Source organism: Bos indicus, chromosome 4 (assembly GCF_029378745.1).
Source record: "Bos indicus isolate NIAB-ARS_2022 breed Sahiwal x Tharparkar chromosome 4, NIAB-ARS_B.indTharparkar_mat_pri_1.0, whole genome shotgun sequence".
NCBI lineage: Eukaryota > Metazoa > Chordata > Mammalia > Artiodactyla > Bovidae > Bos > Bos indicus.
Window position 1 is genome coordinate 19,349,291 of NC_091763.1, and position 18,566 is coordinate 19,367,856.

An 18,566-nucleotide genomic window follows, 5' to 3' on the forward strand; every position below is an offset into this window, starting at 1 on the left:
TGTTTAAACCATTATGTGTATGGTTTTGTTATGGCAGCCTGAGATGACTAACATAGGGGGATTTTTCTGTTTTAACAAGTATTATTTCCCTAATAAAATCATGTAGTCTAAATTATTTTTTAAATAGCTTTTCAGTTGGACTTTGATCCCAATGTCTCCTCTCTCAAATTCACATGTACAGTTATGCCAGATTAATCTTCCAAAAGCAAATCTCTAATTGTATCCATCATAAATGTTTCTCTTCAACTACCATATAAAATCCACTCTTATCTTTTCTTCCTTTCTTGATCTGTCCTCAACACACATTTCAGTCTTATCTCTGACTACCAGCTTGCATACCTCACGCTAAAAGCCTTATACCTTATATTCCTATTTATCACTATCCAAATATACCTTTTGTTTTCCTGTCTCCCACAACATATATCAAAAGCAGGTAAGAGGCATGAAACAAACACCAAAGTAATTAATTAAAGAACTGCATTTGAGTTCTCTTCCCTCTACACTCCCCTCCCCACTTCGCCCCCTTATCCTCAGCCACCTTCCCATAAATCACCAGGAGATAATGAAAGCTGTGGTAGGGAGAAAGGATTATATTTCCTCTTCCATAAGGCCTGACATTTTAGCACAGTAGTTAAGTTTGTGTGCTCTGGAGTTACCATTTCTGATTTCAAATTCCATTTCAGCAATTTGTGTCCTGTGTAACCATAATTTCCTTTAACTTCTCTACTCCAATTTCTTCATCTGTTAATATAGGAATAAAAATACTCAAAGGCAAAGTTAAGCTACAGTTAAGGCAAATTTAAGTCATTCCCACCAGGTTGTAGATTCTTAATACCAGATCATTGTGCCTGTGGCATCAGGACTCAATTACTGGCACCCCTTGATGAGCACAGCTGAAAATAGTGGCAAGAGGAAGGACTTTGGAGCTATGTAGATCTAGATTCAAATGCCTGCTTTTATAAGACGGTAGTGCGACTTACTTAACCAGCCTCCTTGAACTTTATTTTTTTGATATTGAAATTAGTAAAACAACAGCAGCCCAAAAGGACTGATGTGAGGATAAAAAGTGAGATAACCCATGTAAACAGCCTTGCACATTTAAACAAGAGCTCCCTTCTCTCCCCCCCCTATCCATTACAGAAAGCAAGAGCAAAATTAATCCTGCTAATACCTTAAGCTTTACTTTTTATCCCTAGCAGTCTGATTATTCAATGTTTCTCCATGTTCTTTGTTTTCTAAGCTTTTCTTTCCTAACATACTATTTTATTAGGTTTGTGCTTTGAAGAAGCAATACAAATTAGCTAAAATGCCTTTCTGTTTTCTTTCCAGTGAACTAATTCTCACTGCAATCTAAAAAATAAACAGCACTGTATTTCTTGCAATTTATGATCTGTGATCATGTTTACAAATTGATATGCCAGCAAATACCAAACTCATTTTCTTCTCCTGGCAACATTTAGCTGAATTCAAAAATTACACTTATTTGAAAATCAACTTTAAAACTAGAATTAAAATTCTATTTTATACAATATGGACCAGCAGTATGATCTATTTTTGTTTCCTTTTCTATGGACCTAAAAACTAGTAATAGGCATACAGTTCTTATTTCTCCATATAGTAATTTATTCTCACTATCCATTAGGTCCTTTGTTGTATTCGCCTGCAGTAAGGAAACTAAAAGAAGAGGATATTTCATGCTCATAGTCATTTTGCTTCAATATGAAAAACATGTCTATAAATTTATTCATGACTATTAGGCACTGTGGGATTCTAGTAAGAGGGGGTACATCACCATATTATAGTGATAAACTAAAAACGCCTATATACATTATTTTTCTAGAGTAATTCAAATTAGTAACTTCCATGTAGAAACATCATATAAGGTATCTACATGGTAAACTGCCAGTAATTAGGGTTTTTCAATAGCTAGTTTATTGATGTTTCATATATAAGCCCTTGGGTATTTATAAAAAACATTCTATTGCATTTTATTTTCATTTTAATAACATATAAGCACTTGAGTTTCCACTTTTAAACATTCATTCAAAATTCAACTACCATCTACAAATTAAGTTGTACTATCACTCAGAAAATGTCTATAAATCAAAAGCCTCTGCAATCACATTATGTTCTATATATTCAATCAATGAATACTTGCAGGTATATTAAGTGCAGACACTGTCAGGCCCTGGAGATACAAGGATAAACAAAACAGACACAGACACTCTTCTCGGGGATACAAAGAAAACCTCGGTGCAACAATCAAGATGTGTGAAATGGGAAGTAGATTTACTTATAAAGTTTTTGTAACCATCATAAATATAGTCCGTGGCCATGTGTTACGAGAGACGCAAAGGGGAAAAGAATTGCAGATTTATTGAAAGTCACAGTGGATTTTTTTAACCTTCCTTTCTTCTCTTCATTTTAAGATTTTAAGATTTTAAGATTTAAAAGATTTTATTTTTTAGAGCAGATTTAGGTTCACAGAAAACTTGAGGGGAAGATACAAAGATTTCCCACATAGCCCTTGCCCTACATATGCATGAACCCCCACCCCCATTATCAACACCCTCCACCAAAATGGTACATTTGTTACAACTGATGAACCTAAACTGACACATCACAATCATCCCAAGTCCACAGTTTACATTATGGTTCAGCCTTGCTATTTATCCTATGGGTCTGGACACGCGTATGATGACACATATCCATCATTATGGTACCAAGCAGAGTATTTTCAGTGCCTTAAAAATCCTTTGTATTCCATTTATGTATTCTTACCTCAACCCCTGGCAACTGCTGAACTTTGAACTGTCTCTACAGCTGTCTTTTTCACAGTATCATATAGTTGGACTCATACAGTAATGGAGCCTTTCAGGACGGCTTCTTTCATTCAGTAATATGTATTCAAGATTCTTCCATGTCTTTTCACGGGTTGATAGCTCATATCTTTTTAGTGCTGAATAATATTCAATTGTTATCGGATATACCACAGTTCAATCCTTGTACCTACTGAAGGACATCTTGGCTTCTTTCAACTTTTGACAATTATTATTTGACAGCTGCTATAAATATCCACGTACAGTTTTTCTGTGGGCACAAGTTTACAACTCTTCTGGGTAAATATCAAGGAGAGAAATATCTGGCTCCTATAGTATGTTCAGTTATATAAGAAACTGCCCCCACCCCCACACACACACACACAATCTGTTTTCCAAAGTGGATGTACCATTCTTTCTGGATTCTTGATTCTGTTTCATTAATCTATGTTTTCTTTTCCAGCATGAGACAATCTTGATTACTATGGCTTTCTAGTAAGCCTTGAAGATGGGTACTGTCAGTTTTCCAACTTTATTCTCCTTCAATATTGTGTTGGTGATTCTGACTCTCTTGCATCTCCATAAAAGTTTTCGAATCAATTTGTCAATATCCACAAAAATAACTTACCAAGACTTTGATTGGGGATACACTGAATCTAAAGCACGTAAATACATGGCTGCATTGAATCCACAGCATATAAATGCATTGTTAGTATTAAATTATGAAGGAAAATTAAAATTTTTATTTTACCTTCATTTATTCCTTCTTCCATGTACTCCCTTTCCTTCAAGCAAATCCAAGTTTCTGACCTACATTATTTCTCTTCTCTTAAAGAACTTCTTTTACCATTTCTTGCAAGGCAGATCTATTGGCAACGAATTCCATCAGCTTTTGTTTGAGAGTCATTATTTCTACTTCACTTTTGAACAATTTTGCAGGGCACAGAATTCTAGGGAGGTGCATTTTCTTTCTCAGAACATTTAAAATATTTCACTCCACTCTCTTCTTGCTTGCATTGTTTCTGAGGGAAGCTAAATGTAATTCTCACCTCTGTTCCTCTACAAGTAATTGTTTTTCCTCTGGCTTCTTTTAGGATTTTTTTTTTTATCCTTGACTTTCAGTAGTTTAAAATTAATATGCCTAGGGATAGTTTTTTTTGGCATTTACCTGCTCAGTGTCCTCATGGATCTGTGAGCTAGCTTATGACATTAATTTTGGCAAATCCTCAGTCATTATTATTCAAGTATTTCTTCTGCTCCTGTCTCTCTTTTTCTCCTTCTATTTCCGTTACACTTATGTGTGAAGTTGTTCCACACAACTTGCATATTCTTTTGTTTGTTAGTCTTTGTTCTCTTTGCTTTCCAGTTTCCAAGGATCCTATTGATATATCCTCTAGCTCAGATTTTTTTCCCTCAGTTCTGTCCAGTTTACATTTGGCCCATCAAAGGCCCTCTTCGTTTCCATTATGGTGTTTTTCATCTCTTGAGTTTATTTTTGTTTTTTTTTTTGGCTGGATAGGGCCTAAAGTTCTATGTTATTCAAACCCTGTTCTCTTTTCTGTATATAATACTGATTTTTTAGTTTCTAGTGAACAATTTTTTAAAAAGCACTATGTATAAAAATCTGAAAGCATGTTGGGGACTTGATTCTGTTCAGCTAAACGGGACATCATTTGTACTGTCGTCACCCTCAAGAGTTGTTCAACGTGATCACCTCCTCCCATTCTCTTTCCCCTCCCTAGATGTCCATTTCCTTCCTTCCAGTTGCCTTAGACTCTAAGGAAAAACAAAACAAAAAAGAAAATACTAGCAAACAGCTTAATAATAGTAAGAGGTTTTCAATTAGTCACTTTTTATTGAGTTTTTTATTCTACTAGGAAATATAAGGAGAAAATGAACAAATCTTTTCCTATTTGAGTCCACTCAGTGCCGTGTTAGAATGAGTTCAACATCAGCTCTCAAGAGCTAATTCTTCTCGCATTTTTCCAACCTTCGATTGAAAATACAAGATGGTACCTTAAACTCTGCCACAGTAGATGTATTAGTTTTCCCACTGCTCCTATAACAAACTATCATGAATTTAATGGCTTAAAACACAAATTGCTATCTCACAGTTATATTAATTAGAATTCACTGGACTGAATTCCTTTTTGGAAGCACTAAGAGAATTCATTTCCATAGGTTTTCCAGCTTCTTTGAAGCTTCCCACATTTCTTGGCTCATGATCTCCTTTCTCCATCTTTGAAGCCAGGAACATTGCATTTATTTTATCATTCTTTTATAGTCACGTCTCCCTCTGACTTTCCCCTTCAGACTCCCTCTTTCACTTTGAAGGATTCTTCAATTACACTGGGCTCTGAATAATCCAGGATAATGTCCCTATTTTAAAGTCAGCTGATTACCAACAGTAATTTCATGTACAATTTCACTTCTCCTTTGCCATATAAACACATTTATTCTTAGGTTCCAGGAATTAATTTAGGGGAAGGCATTCATCTGCCAACCACAGAAATCTGCAAACGCTACAAATTAGGATTTTCCCCTCTGGAGAGCTGGTTGTTAAACATTTACCTGCACACCACTGCTTCAAGAGGGAACATGAGGCAAACTCCTTATGAAAACAATAGGATTTAACAATTTAGCAATTTGCCAAGATTCTCCTAACAAAGTTGCTTTGTAATTTAAGATATTGAAATATACTATATAACAAGAAAGGATAAATTACTTTTTGACCAGTCTAAAACAAATTAAGTTTGTAGAGTATCTTTATTTAGGATGGATCATTATGGAGTCTGAAAATATTATATAGTATTAACTCTTTTCCTAGAAAATCTTTGGTTAGAAACAAACAGAAAAGCTTTGTATAGAATATACAAGCTGCTGCCTTTTAAGATTAAAAAAACAACAGCAGGAAAAAAGACCCGAGATAAATTTTTCCAGATGCTATTTATCATTCAAACAGCATCAAAAAATTCTTTCAATATCAGGCATGGATTAACTCAGTATCATTTTCAACTGGAGAAATGACCTACATAACAAGATTTTAATTCACGGAGTCATAATGCAAATCAGAGAGGGTGGAACATTATTATGGCATGCTATGTGGGCAAGCATTGCTTGAGCAAACCTAGGGAGAAACATAAATCACACTTCTTAGACTTATAGCTCTGGTATAAAAGGGGAGTCACCTTGAAATCAGTGATATTTACAATAAAAAATTACTGGATCAGATTGTCGGTAGTTGGATAAGCTTTTACTGAACAGTTCTTTTCTTTCCTTTAAGCTTTTTATAATATGGCTTTTAAGTTTCCCATTAAATTTCTGATGGAAGGAGAGAAAGAAATGAACTCTAGGCCTTATAATACAAATTATATAATATTTAAGTAATACTTATTTTGCCAGGAGATATATTAAGCCTCTTACATATATTATCTTATTTAATTCTAAAGACAACCCTATGAGACATGTCTAGCAGGTTCAGGGAAATGAACATGAAGTCACACTATCTGGATTCAAAGCTTGACTCTATACCACTCCCTAGTTAAATACAGCCCTGGGCATATTTTTCTGTCCTGTTCTCTTCACTTGTCTAAAAAAGTTGGTGGGGGAGGGGGTTGAGTAGTAAGTCAGCCTTCAGTTCAGTTCAGTCACTCAGTCGTGTCCGACTCTTTGCGACCCCATGAATCGCAGCACGCCAAGCCTTCCTGTCCATCACCAACTCCTGGAGTTCACTCAGACTCACATCCATCGAGTCAGTGATGCCATCCAGCCATCTCACCCTCTGTCGCCCCCTTCTCCTCCTGCCCCCAATCCCTCCCAGCATCAGTCTTTTCCAATGAGCCAACTCTTCACATGAGGTGCCCAAGGTACTGGAGTTTCAGCTTTAGCATCATTCCTTCCAAAGAAATCCCAGGGCTGATCTCCTTCAGAATGGACTGAAGAATGGACTGGTTGGATCTCCTTGCAGTCCAAGGGACCCTCAAGAGTCTTCTCCAACACCACAGTTTAAAAGCATCAATTCTTCGGCACTCAGCCTTCTTCACAGTCCAACTCTCACATACATACATGACCACAGGAAAAACCATAGCCTTACAATGTTATAATTAGTAAATGAAGTAATATATATTGTCCCTGGCTCAATGATGTTATCCACTGGTGTTATCAGTTTCATCTTGATATGAGATGCCTTCTTGTAACCCTTTCTCTTGTCTTTTTTACCTTCTACCTACTCAAGAAAAGTGGAGATTTCCTCCAAAGATGAATTCTATCAATCACCCTAGAGGAAAGGGACAAGCTGCTACAATGAGAAACACTTATGTGTAATAAATATATATATAATTTCTATGTATATTTTTACTTGAAGTTTAAATTTCAAATTTAGAGGTTCTGTTTTGCTCTACAGTAACTGCTATTTGTTCAGATAACAAAGTTCCTGCGTGCCCTATTTGAGCATTTTTGAGAAAGTGGTAACAGAGTAGCATTCCAACATATTCTCTGATACCATTGAAGGAAAGCCTTGGATATATAAAAAATGCTTTCTGTGAATTATTTTAGTTATGCTGAGCATGCATTGCTTTTATAACTGGAAAGGAGAAAAATGGGAAGAAAAGAAAATGGATATCTTTTGGAAATGGTGAATATGGTATATGGACTTTGGGGAATTTTTTTTTTTAAATGAAAGGAGGACTCATCTAGTTTTATTTGTGCTTGTACCTAACTTTTCCTTCATTCAGATTCATCCTAATTAAAATGTTGTGAAATAAGAAAATAAGCTTGAAATGTCAGGATAGATGTTTTTCAGTATAAAGATGATGCTTTAGTTGGAAATTTTAAAAGACCTATTAAAAACGTATCCACTGGGGTTGATGACGTATAGCTCAGAGCCCTTTCACTAAAGGTGTTCAATATTTCTAATTCTGGTTCTCTGCCTCTGTCAAAAATCACTTGTAGCAACTTAAGGTTAGCCAGTCTAGACACCTGATGAATTGGTCCTTTATTCATTCACTTACCAAATATTTCTTGAACACCAACTATATTCCAGGTACCATTCCAGGTGCTGAGGATATTTCAACAAACAAAATGGCCAAATATTCTTGTATTCATAGAGCTTACATTTTAGTAGAGGAAGATATTTAAAAAGTAGTCATAAAGTTTTACTGCGGTAAAGAATCTACCTGCAATTCAGGAGACTCGGGTTTGATCCCTGGGTTGGGAAGAGTCCCTGGAGAAAGAAATGGCAACCCATTCTAGTATTCTTGCCTGGGAAATCCCATAGACAGAGGAGCCTGGCAGGCTACAGTCCATGTGGTCGCAAAAGTCAGACACGACTTAGCAACAAAACAATCTAGCTTTTACTGAGTAAAACAGGAAAATGTTGGTGAATATTGAACAAAGGAATATATTAAAGATCACTTTGGCTGCTGTTGTTAAGAACAGATTGTAGACAGGGAGACCCAGTTGAGAGGTTATTTATTACTTCATGTTAGATGATGGCTTAAGGCCAAGGTGACAGTGGGGAAATTATGTGCTGAAAATAGTGAGATTCTGGGTACTATTTTGAAGGTATAGTAAACATACTCAAATATAGTAGATACTGAGTGTTGAAGAGTTAATGAAGACTCTGAGGATCTTGGACTGAACTACTAAGGATGGCATTCCTATAAACTGACAATATTGAAAACAGTGGGACTGAGGACTATGGAGGCAGAAATTGAGATGTTTACAAGTTCATATCGGACATCTTAAAGATGCCTCTAAGAATCCACATGGAGAGGTCAAGTGAATAGAGATACACATACACAAACACACATGAAAAGAGACCTGGTCTGAAAAATTACTTTTAACAGCCAAAGGATGGTACTTGAAAACATGAAACTGGATGAAGAGTTCAGATAGTGAAAAAGTCCAGTGTTTTTTTTTTCTTTGGTGCACTCCAATATTAAAAGCTCATGGAAACGAAAGTGTATCACCAACAGACTGAGTAGAAAAGCCAAAGTCGTACAGAAAAACAAGCACAGCATGTCGTTCTAGACAGTGAAGGAATATTTCAAGGAGTTGGGTAAACTCTATTAGGTCAAAGTGAGCAATGATAATCGACTTTTAAATTTAGAAACGTGGAAGTCAGTGATGCCCAAAACTGAAGCATTTTTAGTTAAGTGCTAAAGGTAAAACCTGATCAGGGTGGGTTAATAGACTTGAAAAAAGCAAAATTCAGTATAATTTTTGCTTGCTTCTTGTTTCACATACCCTGTTGTTCAGTTGCAAAGTTGTGTGACTCTGACCCCATGGACTGCAGCACACCAGGCTTCCCTGTCCTTCACCATCTCCCAGAGCTTGCTCCAACTCATATCCACCGTGATGCCATACAACCATCTCGTCCTCTGTCATCCCCTTCTCCTGCCTTCAATCTTTCCCAGCATCAGGGTCTTTCCCAGTGAGTCAGCTCTTCACATCAGATGGCCAAAGTATTGGAGCTTCAGCTTCAGCATCAGTCCTCCCAGTGAATATTAACGGTTGATTCAAGTACCTCCTGGGAAGCATCTGTCAGTTCTGAAAATGGCAATTTTTCAAATATACAAATATGCTACCCAAGGCAACACCTATCCTGAAACAGTTTTGCCTGGTGACCTCATTAAGATGAGGAAATGACAAAGTAATCTGCTGTATATTTAAATAAGCAGTACAGTAAAAGTATAATTCTAAACAAATTCATTCAAGGGTAAAAAAAATGGCATGTTATTTTTCCTGGCAGCATTCGTATCTGATGCAGCAACAGTCAACTTCCATTGCCACTTCAGTGTCTGTAACAGCAGTAATTGGATGTAGTTTCTTCAAGACATGTCTCATGCCAAATTTTACATTTTTGTGTGGGCAAGTCCAGAAATACGGATCACAAAGAGATTATTAAAGAGTCTTAAAAGACAATTTTCTAGTACTAAAAAATGTAAGGCATTTATTTGGAAATACTTCATAAAATCTTTGTCTTTCAATTATTTAGGAATTTTGACTAAATCCCTGTATCTTTTCATAATTTTAAACCTTGAGGTGATTTGTACCAAAGCATCCAGAGTGGTTCCTGACACGGGTGGGAATGGGGCAATTTTGTGCACCAAGTAACATTTGGCAATGTCTGCAAGCATTTTTAGTTTTACAACGTGGAGAGAGAATGTCACTGGCATATATGGCAGAGGACAAGCACACTACTAACCACGCTAATATAAAATAAAAACCCACCCTACTACAACAATCTGACAGCTGACTCAGAAGGTCAACAATGGCAAGGCTGAGAAACTCTGAGGATAAACATTATTGAAAGACAAGGAGCTTGAAGTGGTCAATTCTACATTCAAGACTAACTGGGTTCAAACACAAAAAGATGCATTCAAATGCATTCATGTGTTCTGCTTTCATGGATACAGAGGGTCGACTGCACTGCGCCATTTTATATAAGGAACCTGAGCGTCTGTGAATTTTGGTATCTGCGGGAAACGGGAGGAACAGTGTTCCCGAAACAAATCTCCCAGACACCAAAGGGTAACTGATTCACATTTGACTAATGGAATGAACTTGAATAATTTAATCTTGATTTAATTGGTCTTGGTTTCCTTACTATTTAAAAAAATATTTGTTAAGTATTTGAGATAATTCACATGAACATTTAATTCAGTTCCTGACAAGTAAAATGTACCATTACTTTGTAAACACAAACTATGTATAACATAGACCTATATATTAAAATCTAAAATTGTCTCACTAAATTCCTGAAGCTCCTACAATGTCATGATCTACACACACCACGTGGAAAACTGATATATGACATGGCTAATTCTTGATTAGCCACCACTGAAATGTTCTGCTCATTGGATCAAAATTGCTAGCATACTTCTTAGCCTTTGAAAACCTGCCAAAACTCAGAAGTTCTCAAGAGCTCTTCTTGGCCACTCACTCGGTGAGTAGTGATGGAGTCAGATCCAACTACAATCCCCAGCCAGACCATGGCAACTGACAACCTATAAAATTTTCAGTAGAGAGAATGAATGACACAGTAAAAACCAGTATTAACAACAGCACATACTTCAATATCAGCCAGTAACAGAAATTCAGAGGTTTTCATCTCACCAATCCCAAAGAGGCTTGAATAATCTTCCAAATCTACCTTTCATTTATAATTCCAGTTCTTAAATATGCCCCAGCACTAACAACGGCCTGTACACAAAATGAAAGTGTCTTATTAGAGCTGCTTAAAGTCTTATTTTCAAGTTACATGAATACACAGAAACTCAAGAAATTCCTTAAATTCCAATAGTTTATTTCCCATCTCCTAAGTTATGAAGTTCAGAGTAGAGTTTCAGCATTAAATAATGACACATATCAAGTTTCAGACTATTTATTCATCAGTGTAAACCCCACCACAATACACCAACGTGATTTCGTGCATTTAGAGGGGAAATATTTCCTGGTTAAGTGGAAAATTGTGCGGATGGCTTCTGGAAGACCTTCATTCAAATCAGCTTTACAGTGAAATATTTCATTTAGAAGTCTGGACCTTCTTTCTTCAGTTTGCTGTAATCTACATTCACAGAGTAGAACTTGGAAAAGAAAAAAGATATTTTAGATAATCATATACACAAAGATGATATAGAAGTTTAAGATCATTTTTATTCAGCTTTATATAGTAACAATTATAGACATGAATTATTAAAAATATTTAACAATATAAAAGTCATTCAAACAAAGACGTTAAAATTCCAGTCCTTAATAATGGTTTTCGTAAGGTAAAAATATTCAGTCTTCAGTAAAAATATTCAGTCTTCCTCAGAAAAGCAGAGTCAGTATGATCTGTTGGAACTTATAAAAAATTCTTCTTTTCAAGGTGAATAATTATGAATTCTTCTGACATATACTTCCAATTCTTACATTTTTCCTTTCATTTCCATTAGGTACAGGAGTGAATCTCCAACAGAATGAGTATCAATTATTATCCTTATTTGGTCAGCAAAGTGCTATAATTTAGATGGGAAAGGTTTAAAGCAATAAAGATCAGCTAATAATATAAAGTCATGCTTTGTTGCATGTTTGTTTCTGTTAGTTTTTAGATACAAACTGGCCTGCTTTGATGGCTTTTCTTTCCATTTTTCTCTCTCTTTCACTTCGGGGTTTCCTTAGTTTCCTAACCCAGAATGCATCAAAATCAAATTTATACTTTACCACCTTTGGCACAAAAGCTTTTAAATATATTTAAATGTATTTTGGAAATTTTTAAATTTTCAAAAATGTGCCTATATTCAACTTAATTTGAAATATATTTTACTACCATTTCTTTAAAAACTGCCTCTAACTCCCAATAATTAAAAAAAAAATGATTTATACTTGTAACTGCTCTAACAATCCTACTAAGGAAACAGGATTTGTAATAAGCCCAGACAAGGCTATAATCTTATGCCAAAGAATACTGAAGAGGCTATGCTATAATTACTTGAAAACTGTATTATTTAACTCCAAAAGTATCCGAAGTGCAGAATTCATCATCATTTTCTTCAGTTTTTAAACAAGAAGCTCATAGATCTGTGTCCATTGTTTCTTCAAACCCTTTTATTTCTTGAAACATACCCTAACTTCTTGATCTCTAATTGAAAAATTCTTAATTTGACTTTTAAAAAAATTCCCAGGTTGTGAAGCTTATCCTTGAGATACATATGTAGACGTTTATACACTTTATAAATATTAAGGTATGAATCAATCATAAAGTAGTATTTTTTCTTCTGACAGTATTCTCCTATGAAGTAACTGAAATAAGACAATGAGACTTGAAAGAAACCAACTGTTCATCTGTAACACACTAACAAAATGTTAAACAGAGTATTTATAAAAGGAACTGCAGGTTGTATTTTAAGAAATATTTATGGGCTGTTTTAAAAGATCCCAGGCACTATCGGCAGAATCATTTATCTTAATTATCACAACCTTACTCATTCTTTAGAAAAGAAGCCACTGGGATCAAGTTATCAAGTTGTCAGAAGCAGGATCAAGCTCCTACACCCAAGCAGAGTGGAAAGTTCACAGTATTTTTGCTAATTTTCTCAAAACTAAGCAGACTTCTGATATGTTTGCTTTATTCAGCTCCATGTACCAGTATCAGAGTTCTCTGTCAAAGTAATTTTCAAATCTGCTTTATTTTTCAGCTTCCATGTCCCCAATCCTTTTCTCAATTTAATGGTAGCTACCTCGGCAGTTTCTGAAACAACAGCTGGGAAGGCACAGCATATTCTGATCTTGGCTTCAGGGTATTTTATCCAGTTGAGAAATGCTGCTAGACCTTCAATGCTTAAATGCTATCTCAGCCTACTCTCTTGTATTAGTTAGCTTTTGCTAGAATGTGAAATAGCAAAAAATAACCACCAAATCATAGCGGCTTTCAAGAAAGGTTTATTTTTCATTCACATTATCTGCCTTTCTAAGCTCACTGCTCTGTTATTTTCATTTTAATCTGGGCTGAATGAGAAGCCCTAACTGTCAATTTGGTCTCAGGAGGGAAATGGAAAAGAACAATGGACGAACCGCACGCTTGATTAGAAGTGGCAGATACCACTTTCTTTGATTTGCCAGAGCAAGTCACATAACCAAACCTGGTGTTAAAAGGGCCAGAAAAAAATTCTCTCAGGTGAGAGGAAGTGAATGACAGAGAAAGAATAACCTAGCCTACCTCAGCGTTTGGGTTTAAGAGCAGTAGTAGACATCATCCATGCCAAGCTCCCAAGTTTTTGGACTTGGTTCCCTTCTATTTCTGCTTGCAAATGTCCCAATCCTTCTAAACTCATCTCTTGGCAAGTAGAGCCAGCAATAGTCTACTAACATCCTATTTTCCAAAATCTTTTATAACGAACTCTTTAGGCACAAGGTCTGCTTTCCAAGTTATAGCAGGTGACACTTCAGATATTTTGCCATTATATGATTCCTTTTTCCAGGCTAATACCAGTATGTTAGCTATTTACAGCCCAATCTATGCCACACACATTAGATTTCTGCTGAGGCAACGTTCCATTTCCAGCTCACATGGCCTTATCCTGGCATGTGTTACCATATTCTTGTTGCTGCTGTTCAGTCACTAAGTCGTGTCTGATTCTTTGTGATCCCATGAACATTGTATTTTAAAACACTGGTAATCAGTTTCATTATCATAATCACCTGGGGAGTTTTCTGAACTACATACCAGAGATTCCAATATGCTCTTGGGGTGAGGGGACCAAGGCCTGGGGTTTTTTGGTTGCTATTTCCTTTTTCAAAGTTTATTGGATATGGAATCATTTTCTCCAGAATGGACTTAAATTTACAGGAGAGAAAAAAACAGGATGCTTGCATGTCATTTTTTGAGGCAAAATGTGACACAAATTAAGATGGCTCACTTCAGGTTCACCAGTACATTTTTGTTTCTTGTAGAGAAATCTGTTGAAGATTTGGAAGCCCAATTATAATCAGAAGGTTGAACATAAGGCTTGGAGTCTGCAAAAGGTGGTAATTATTTTAAAAGCTGCTGTCATCAGTAATGACACCATATTTCTATAATAAGGAGCTATATCTGCTAAAAGGTCCTAAACACTCCTTGCTCTGGATACTTCTCCCTAACAGTGCTCAAAGAAACTGCTAGTTTTTGATGAAAGAGCCTGGCATAGTGGAAAATTCACAGCAAGTTATATACTTTAAGTGGGTAAACTGTATGGTATATAAAGGGCTTCCCAGGTGGCCCTAGTGGTAAAGAACCCACCTGCCAATGCAGGAGACATAAGAGATGAGGGTTTGATCCCTGGATTGAGAAGATCCCTGGAGGAGGACATGGCAACTCACTCCAGTATTCTTGCCTGGAGAACCCCATGGACAGAATAGACTCGTGGGCTACAGTCCATCAGTTAAGTCACTCAGTCGTGTCCAACTCTTTGAGACCCCATGAACTGCAGTACGCCAGGCTTCCCTGTCCATCATCAACTCCTGGAGCTTGCACAAACTCATGTCTATTGAATTGGTGATGCCATCCAACCATCTCATCCTCTGTCTCACTCTTTGACTCTCTGACAGTCCATAGGGTCACAAAGAGTTGGACTCAACTGAAGTGACTTAGTACATGAATCATATCCTAATAAAACTTTGACATGCCATGGGTTTTTTCTTTGTATATGCAAAAATTTACATTCTTTATGACACTGCAAGGATTTTTTCTTTGTATATGCAAAAATTTTACATGGAAGCATAGCATCTGAGGAATAAATGGTCTTAGATTTTCAACAAGGATAGACTTTATGGGCATCATGCTAAGTGACGTAACTGAGACAGAGAAAGACAAATATACTGTATGATCATCACTTAAATAGAATCTAAAGAGTCTGAATTTGTAAAAAGAGAATGTAGACTGGTGACTACCAGGGGATGGAAGATGGGGAAATTGGGAAGATTTTATTAAAGGCAGAAACTTGCGACTAGTACCTCAACAAGTTCTGGAGGCTTAATACACAATATAGTGATTATCATCAACAGTATCACAAATTTCAGAGTTGCTAAGAGACTAGCTCTTAATTATTCTCAACACAAAAATGTGATAATTATGTGACATGATAAAGGTGTTAGCTAACACTACTGTAGTAATCATAGTGTAATACATAAATGCACCCAACCAACAAGCTGTACACCTCCAACTTACACAACATTACACGTCAGTTATGTATCAATTACATAAATAGAGGCAAATAGCCTCAGTCCATGAAATCATTCTTTGGAGTAGTTTCACAAACTAGTTTTGCAGAAAGATGTCAAAAAGGTGTACCCAGAAAGTTTATGGTAAAATATAAGTTTCAACTGATTTTCACATCTTTCTACTAATTCTCACCTGAAATATGTCAACCATACCAAAAAGAAAAAACCACCAACCAAACCAGCCACTAGATTCGTTACTCAAAGTGTGGCCCATGGACCAAGACCATCAATATCATCTGAAACTTTATCAGAAATGCAAATGTTCAGTTTCCACAACAGATCAAGTGAATCAGAACCGCTGGGGGTAGAGTTGAAGAATCTATTTTTAACAACCTCTCCAGAGATGCCAATGTATGCCGAGGTCTGAGAATCACTGCACTACACTAAACAAGACTGGAGAAAATGTTAACCATACTATCTCTTTCTTTCCTTAGTCAAATTAGCAGAATTGAGACATTATCTTCATTTCCTACACAGACTCTAAAGCTTGTGAATAAAGTTCTTAAAAAGATATTTATTAGAAAAATATACCATTTTAATTTCACAGAACAATCTAGCAATTTCTCAAAGTTCATTTATAATAGAGTTTTACTTGCATCTCCTATTTCAAAAAAAGACCTAGTCCATGACAAAATTTATTAAAATACACTTTCCAGCAATTCTGAAGCAATTTTTAGCTTACCTTGTACTGATCATTAGGACCTAGTTTGTTCCAGGGTTCTGGGTTATTCTTTCTGTCCCAACTAGAAGAAATATATAAAACATTATAATTATTAAAGTTACAAAATACTATTTAAAATAGTTTTATATTCAAGAAGCTATCATTTTGAATAGATCAAATTCCATTTCCTATCAGATGAAGTAGTGTTATTTTCATTATAGAGTTGAAATAGAGAAAAGACCCCTAATAAGCAAACCCATGGAACAAGTTAGAAAAAAGTACAACACAGAGAGCCCCTTGGGGCAGTTATCCCTGTTCCTAACCCTGTCACAGAAAACTTTATTTTAAAAAAAAGCATTCCCTACTGTAGAAAAACAGCCCCCAAAAAACACTCAAACATACTAGCAACCCTGACTAAGTGTTTTATAAAGTTACTATTATCTCAATCCTCACAACATTACAAAACGGGTACTGGCAGTTCTATTCAACCAACGAGAAAATGCAAGTCAGAGAAATCTAGAAATAATTTCATGAACCAGGAAAAAAAAAAAAAAAACAACAACAGTAGAACTGGGATCTGAACTGGGATCTGAATCTACGACAGCCAATTTCAGCTTCTTTCTACTACTTGACGCTGCCTCTCTAGAAAGATTGAGGCTCCTAAATCAGTTTGGTAAACCATCAAAGTTCTAAACATTTTTAAACACTTACCTGACATCGGGATTGAACAATGCCAGGCGCGTGACATACAGTGCTGCTCCAGTCCCTCCTGCTCCAATAAATATGAAGAGGGGGATCAACTGGAAGCCAAAACAAAATACATGAGAATTAACAGTCATCTTCAAATACCTACATACTGATAAAAGTAAACAAAAAAAGACTACAGTAGTTTCTTCACTGATTCCCAAATCTCTAACCATCTTTTTATTTTTAAAAAAAATTCTAACAGCTTTACTGGGATTTACATGCCGTAAAATTCATTAACTTCAACAACCAACGATTTCCAGGAAATGTATAAAGTTGTGCAACCGTCCCACAATACAGTTTTAGAACATCCCCATCACCCCAAGAATCTCTCTCAGGGCCACTGCTGCCACTCACACCCCCATCTTCAGCCCCAGGCAACCACTAATCTGCGTTCTAACTCTAGATTTACCTTCTCTTCAAACCACCTTTTTTATCTGGTCTTGAAGTTTGAAAAAAAAGACTTCATTTTTAAGGAAGTTTAAAAAAAAAAAAGGAATTTCTAAAGGATGTGAAGATAATTCTGATTTAACGTGGAAAACGTTATACTGCAATTTTAAATTTTCTAAGAAACTATATCATCTTTTTTACCTAATAGTCATACATCACTCTCATTAAATTCCAGCTTCTCGCATGCTTGAAACACAAGCTCTTGGCAAATTATTTAAGCTTGCTTCTATACAGACGTTATGAAAAACAAAAATTCTGTTAAATAAAGTCTGAATGAGCATATAGAAGCACACCTACTATAAATACCGCTATTGCACATAATTTCTGGAAACGAACTGCTAGCACACTTAATGCAGTTAGGCAATCAGATTTAAAAATACAAATTAAAAGATTGCGTAATTGAGTTTTAGGACCACCGGACGTTGAGGTGCAAGGGGAAAATACGTGAAATATTTCTTTTATATTTCTATATATATTTCTCAACGCAATTAAACTCCGCACTCCTAAAATATCATAAAATATCAAGACGTCAAGAGAAACTGAGGATTCCAAACTCAGAGACCTTCACAGTTTCCTTAAGGCCTGGTGGTGCAATGAAGTGAAAACAAGGCTTTTAACAGCACAACAAACAGTATAACTGACCTTTCCTGCTGTCTAACCCACACAGCGCCCAACTATCCGTCCTGGTACCACCGACCTGCAAAAGGACGCGCGCCCACCTCACTGTTCCAACATTTTCTTTTCCCCGAGAGTATCCCTCACCTCCCCCGTGCGAGGCCAAACCCCCACAATGCAAGGCGTGCAAGGTCAGAACTCAAGGTCCTGGGGCAACTAGAAGAACAGGACAGAGTGAGGCAAGGTCCAGCCCCGAGAAACCGTAAGGGGCTGAAGGAGGAAGCTCCCAGGGGACTGACGCAGCCGCCTACCCCCACAGGATAGACAAGGGAACACTGGAAGAGGGTTTAAGAACTCACGCTAGGATGCCTCTTGGCCTGACCGATGATCTGGCGGAGCATGGTTGCAACAGAGGCCTCGAGTCCAAACCGAGAGAAAAGCTAAGCCGCAAGACCGGAGGTTAAGCACTCACCGCACCTGGGAGGAGCGGACGTCCAAAGTCACTCAGGACCTCCTACCTGAAGGACCCCTGGCTC

General features: G+C 36.6%; 1 protein-coding gene across 1 annotated transcript; it reads right to left on the bottom strand.

Annotated features, from left to right (window-relative positions):
* Nucleotides 1-11,189: 11,189 nt before the first annotated feature.
* Nucleotides 11,190-18,558, bottom strand: NDUFA4 (NDUFA4 mitochondrial complex associated). The gene is made up of 4 exons (XM_019958458.2): nt 18,390-18,558; nt 16,933-17,021; nt 16,243-16,303; nt 11,190-11,407 (listed from the first exon to the last, which is right to left on the bottom strand). Exons 1-4 carry the CDS (start codon nt 18,429-18,431, stop codon nt 11,351-11,353), a joined length of 249 nt encoding a protein of 82 aa, XP_019814017.1. The 5' UTR covers nt 18,432-18,558; the 3' UTR covers nt 11,190-11,350.
* Nucleotides 18,559-18,566: the final 8 nt, after the last annotated feature.

Coding starts and splice junctions, on each gene's coding strand:
- NDUFA4 (XM_019958458.2), bottom strand. CDS start 18,431: ATGCTCCGCCAGATCATCGGTCAGGCCAAGAGGCATCCTAGC. Junction 16,304..16,932: donor TTGTTCAATCCCGATGTCAG/GTAAGTGTTTAA, acceptor TATTTCTTCTAG/TTGGGACAGAAAGAATAACC. Junction 11,408..16,242: donor GTCCTAATGATCAGTACAAG/GTAAGCTAAAAA, acceptor TTCTTTTCCAAG/TTCTACTCTGTGAATGTAGA.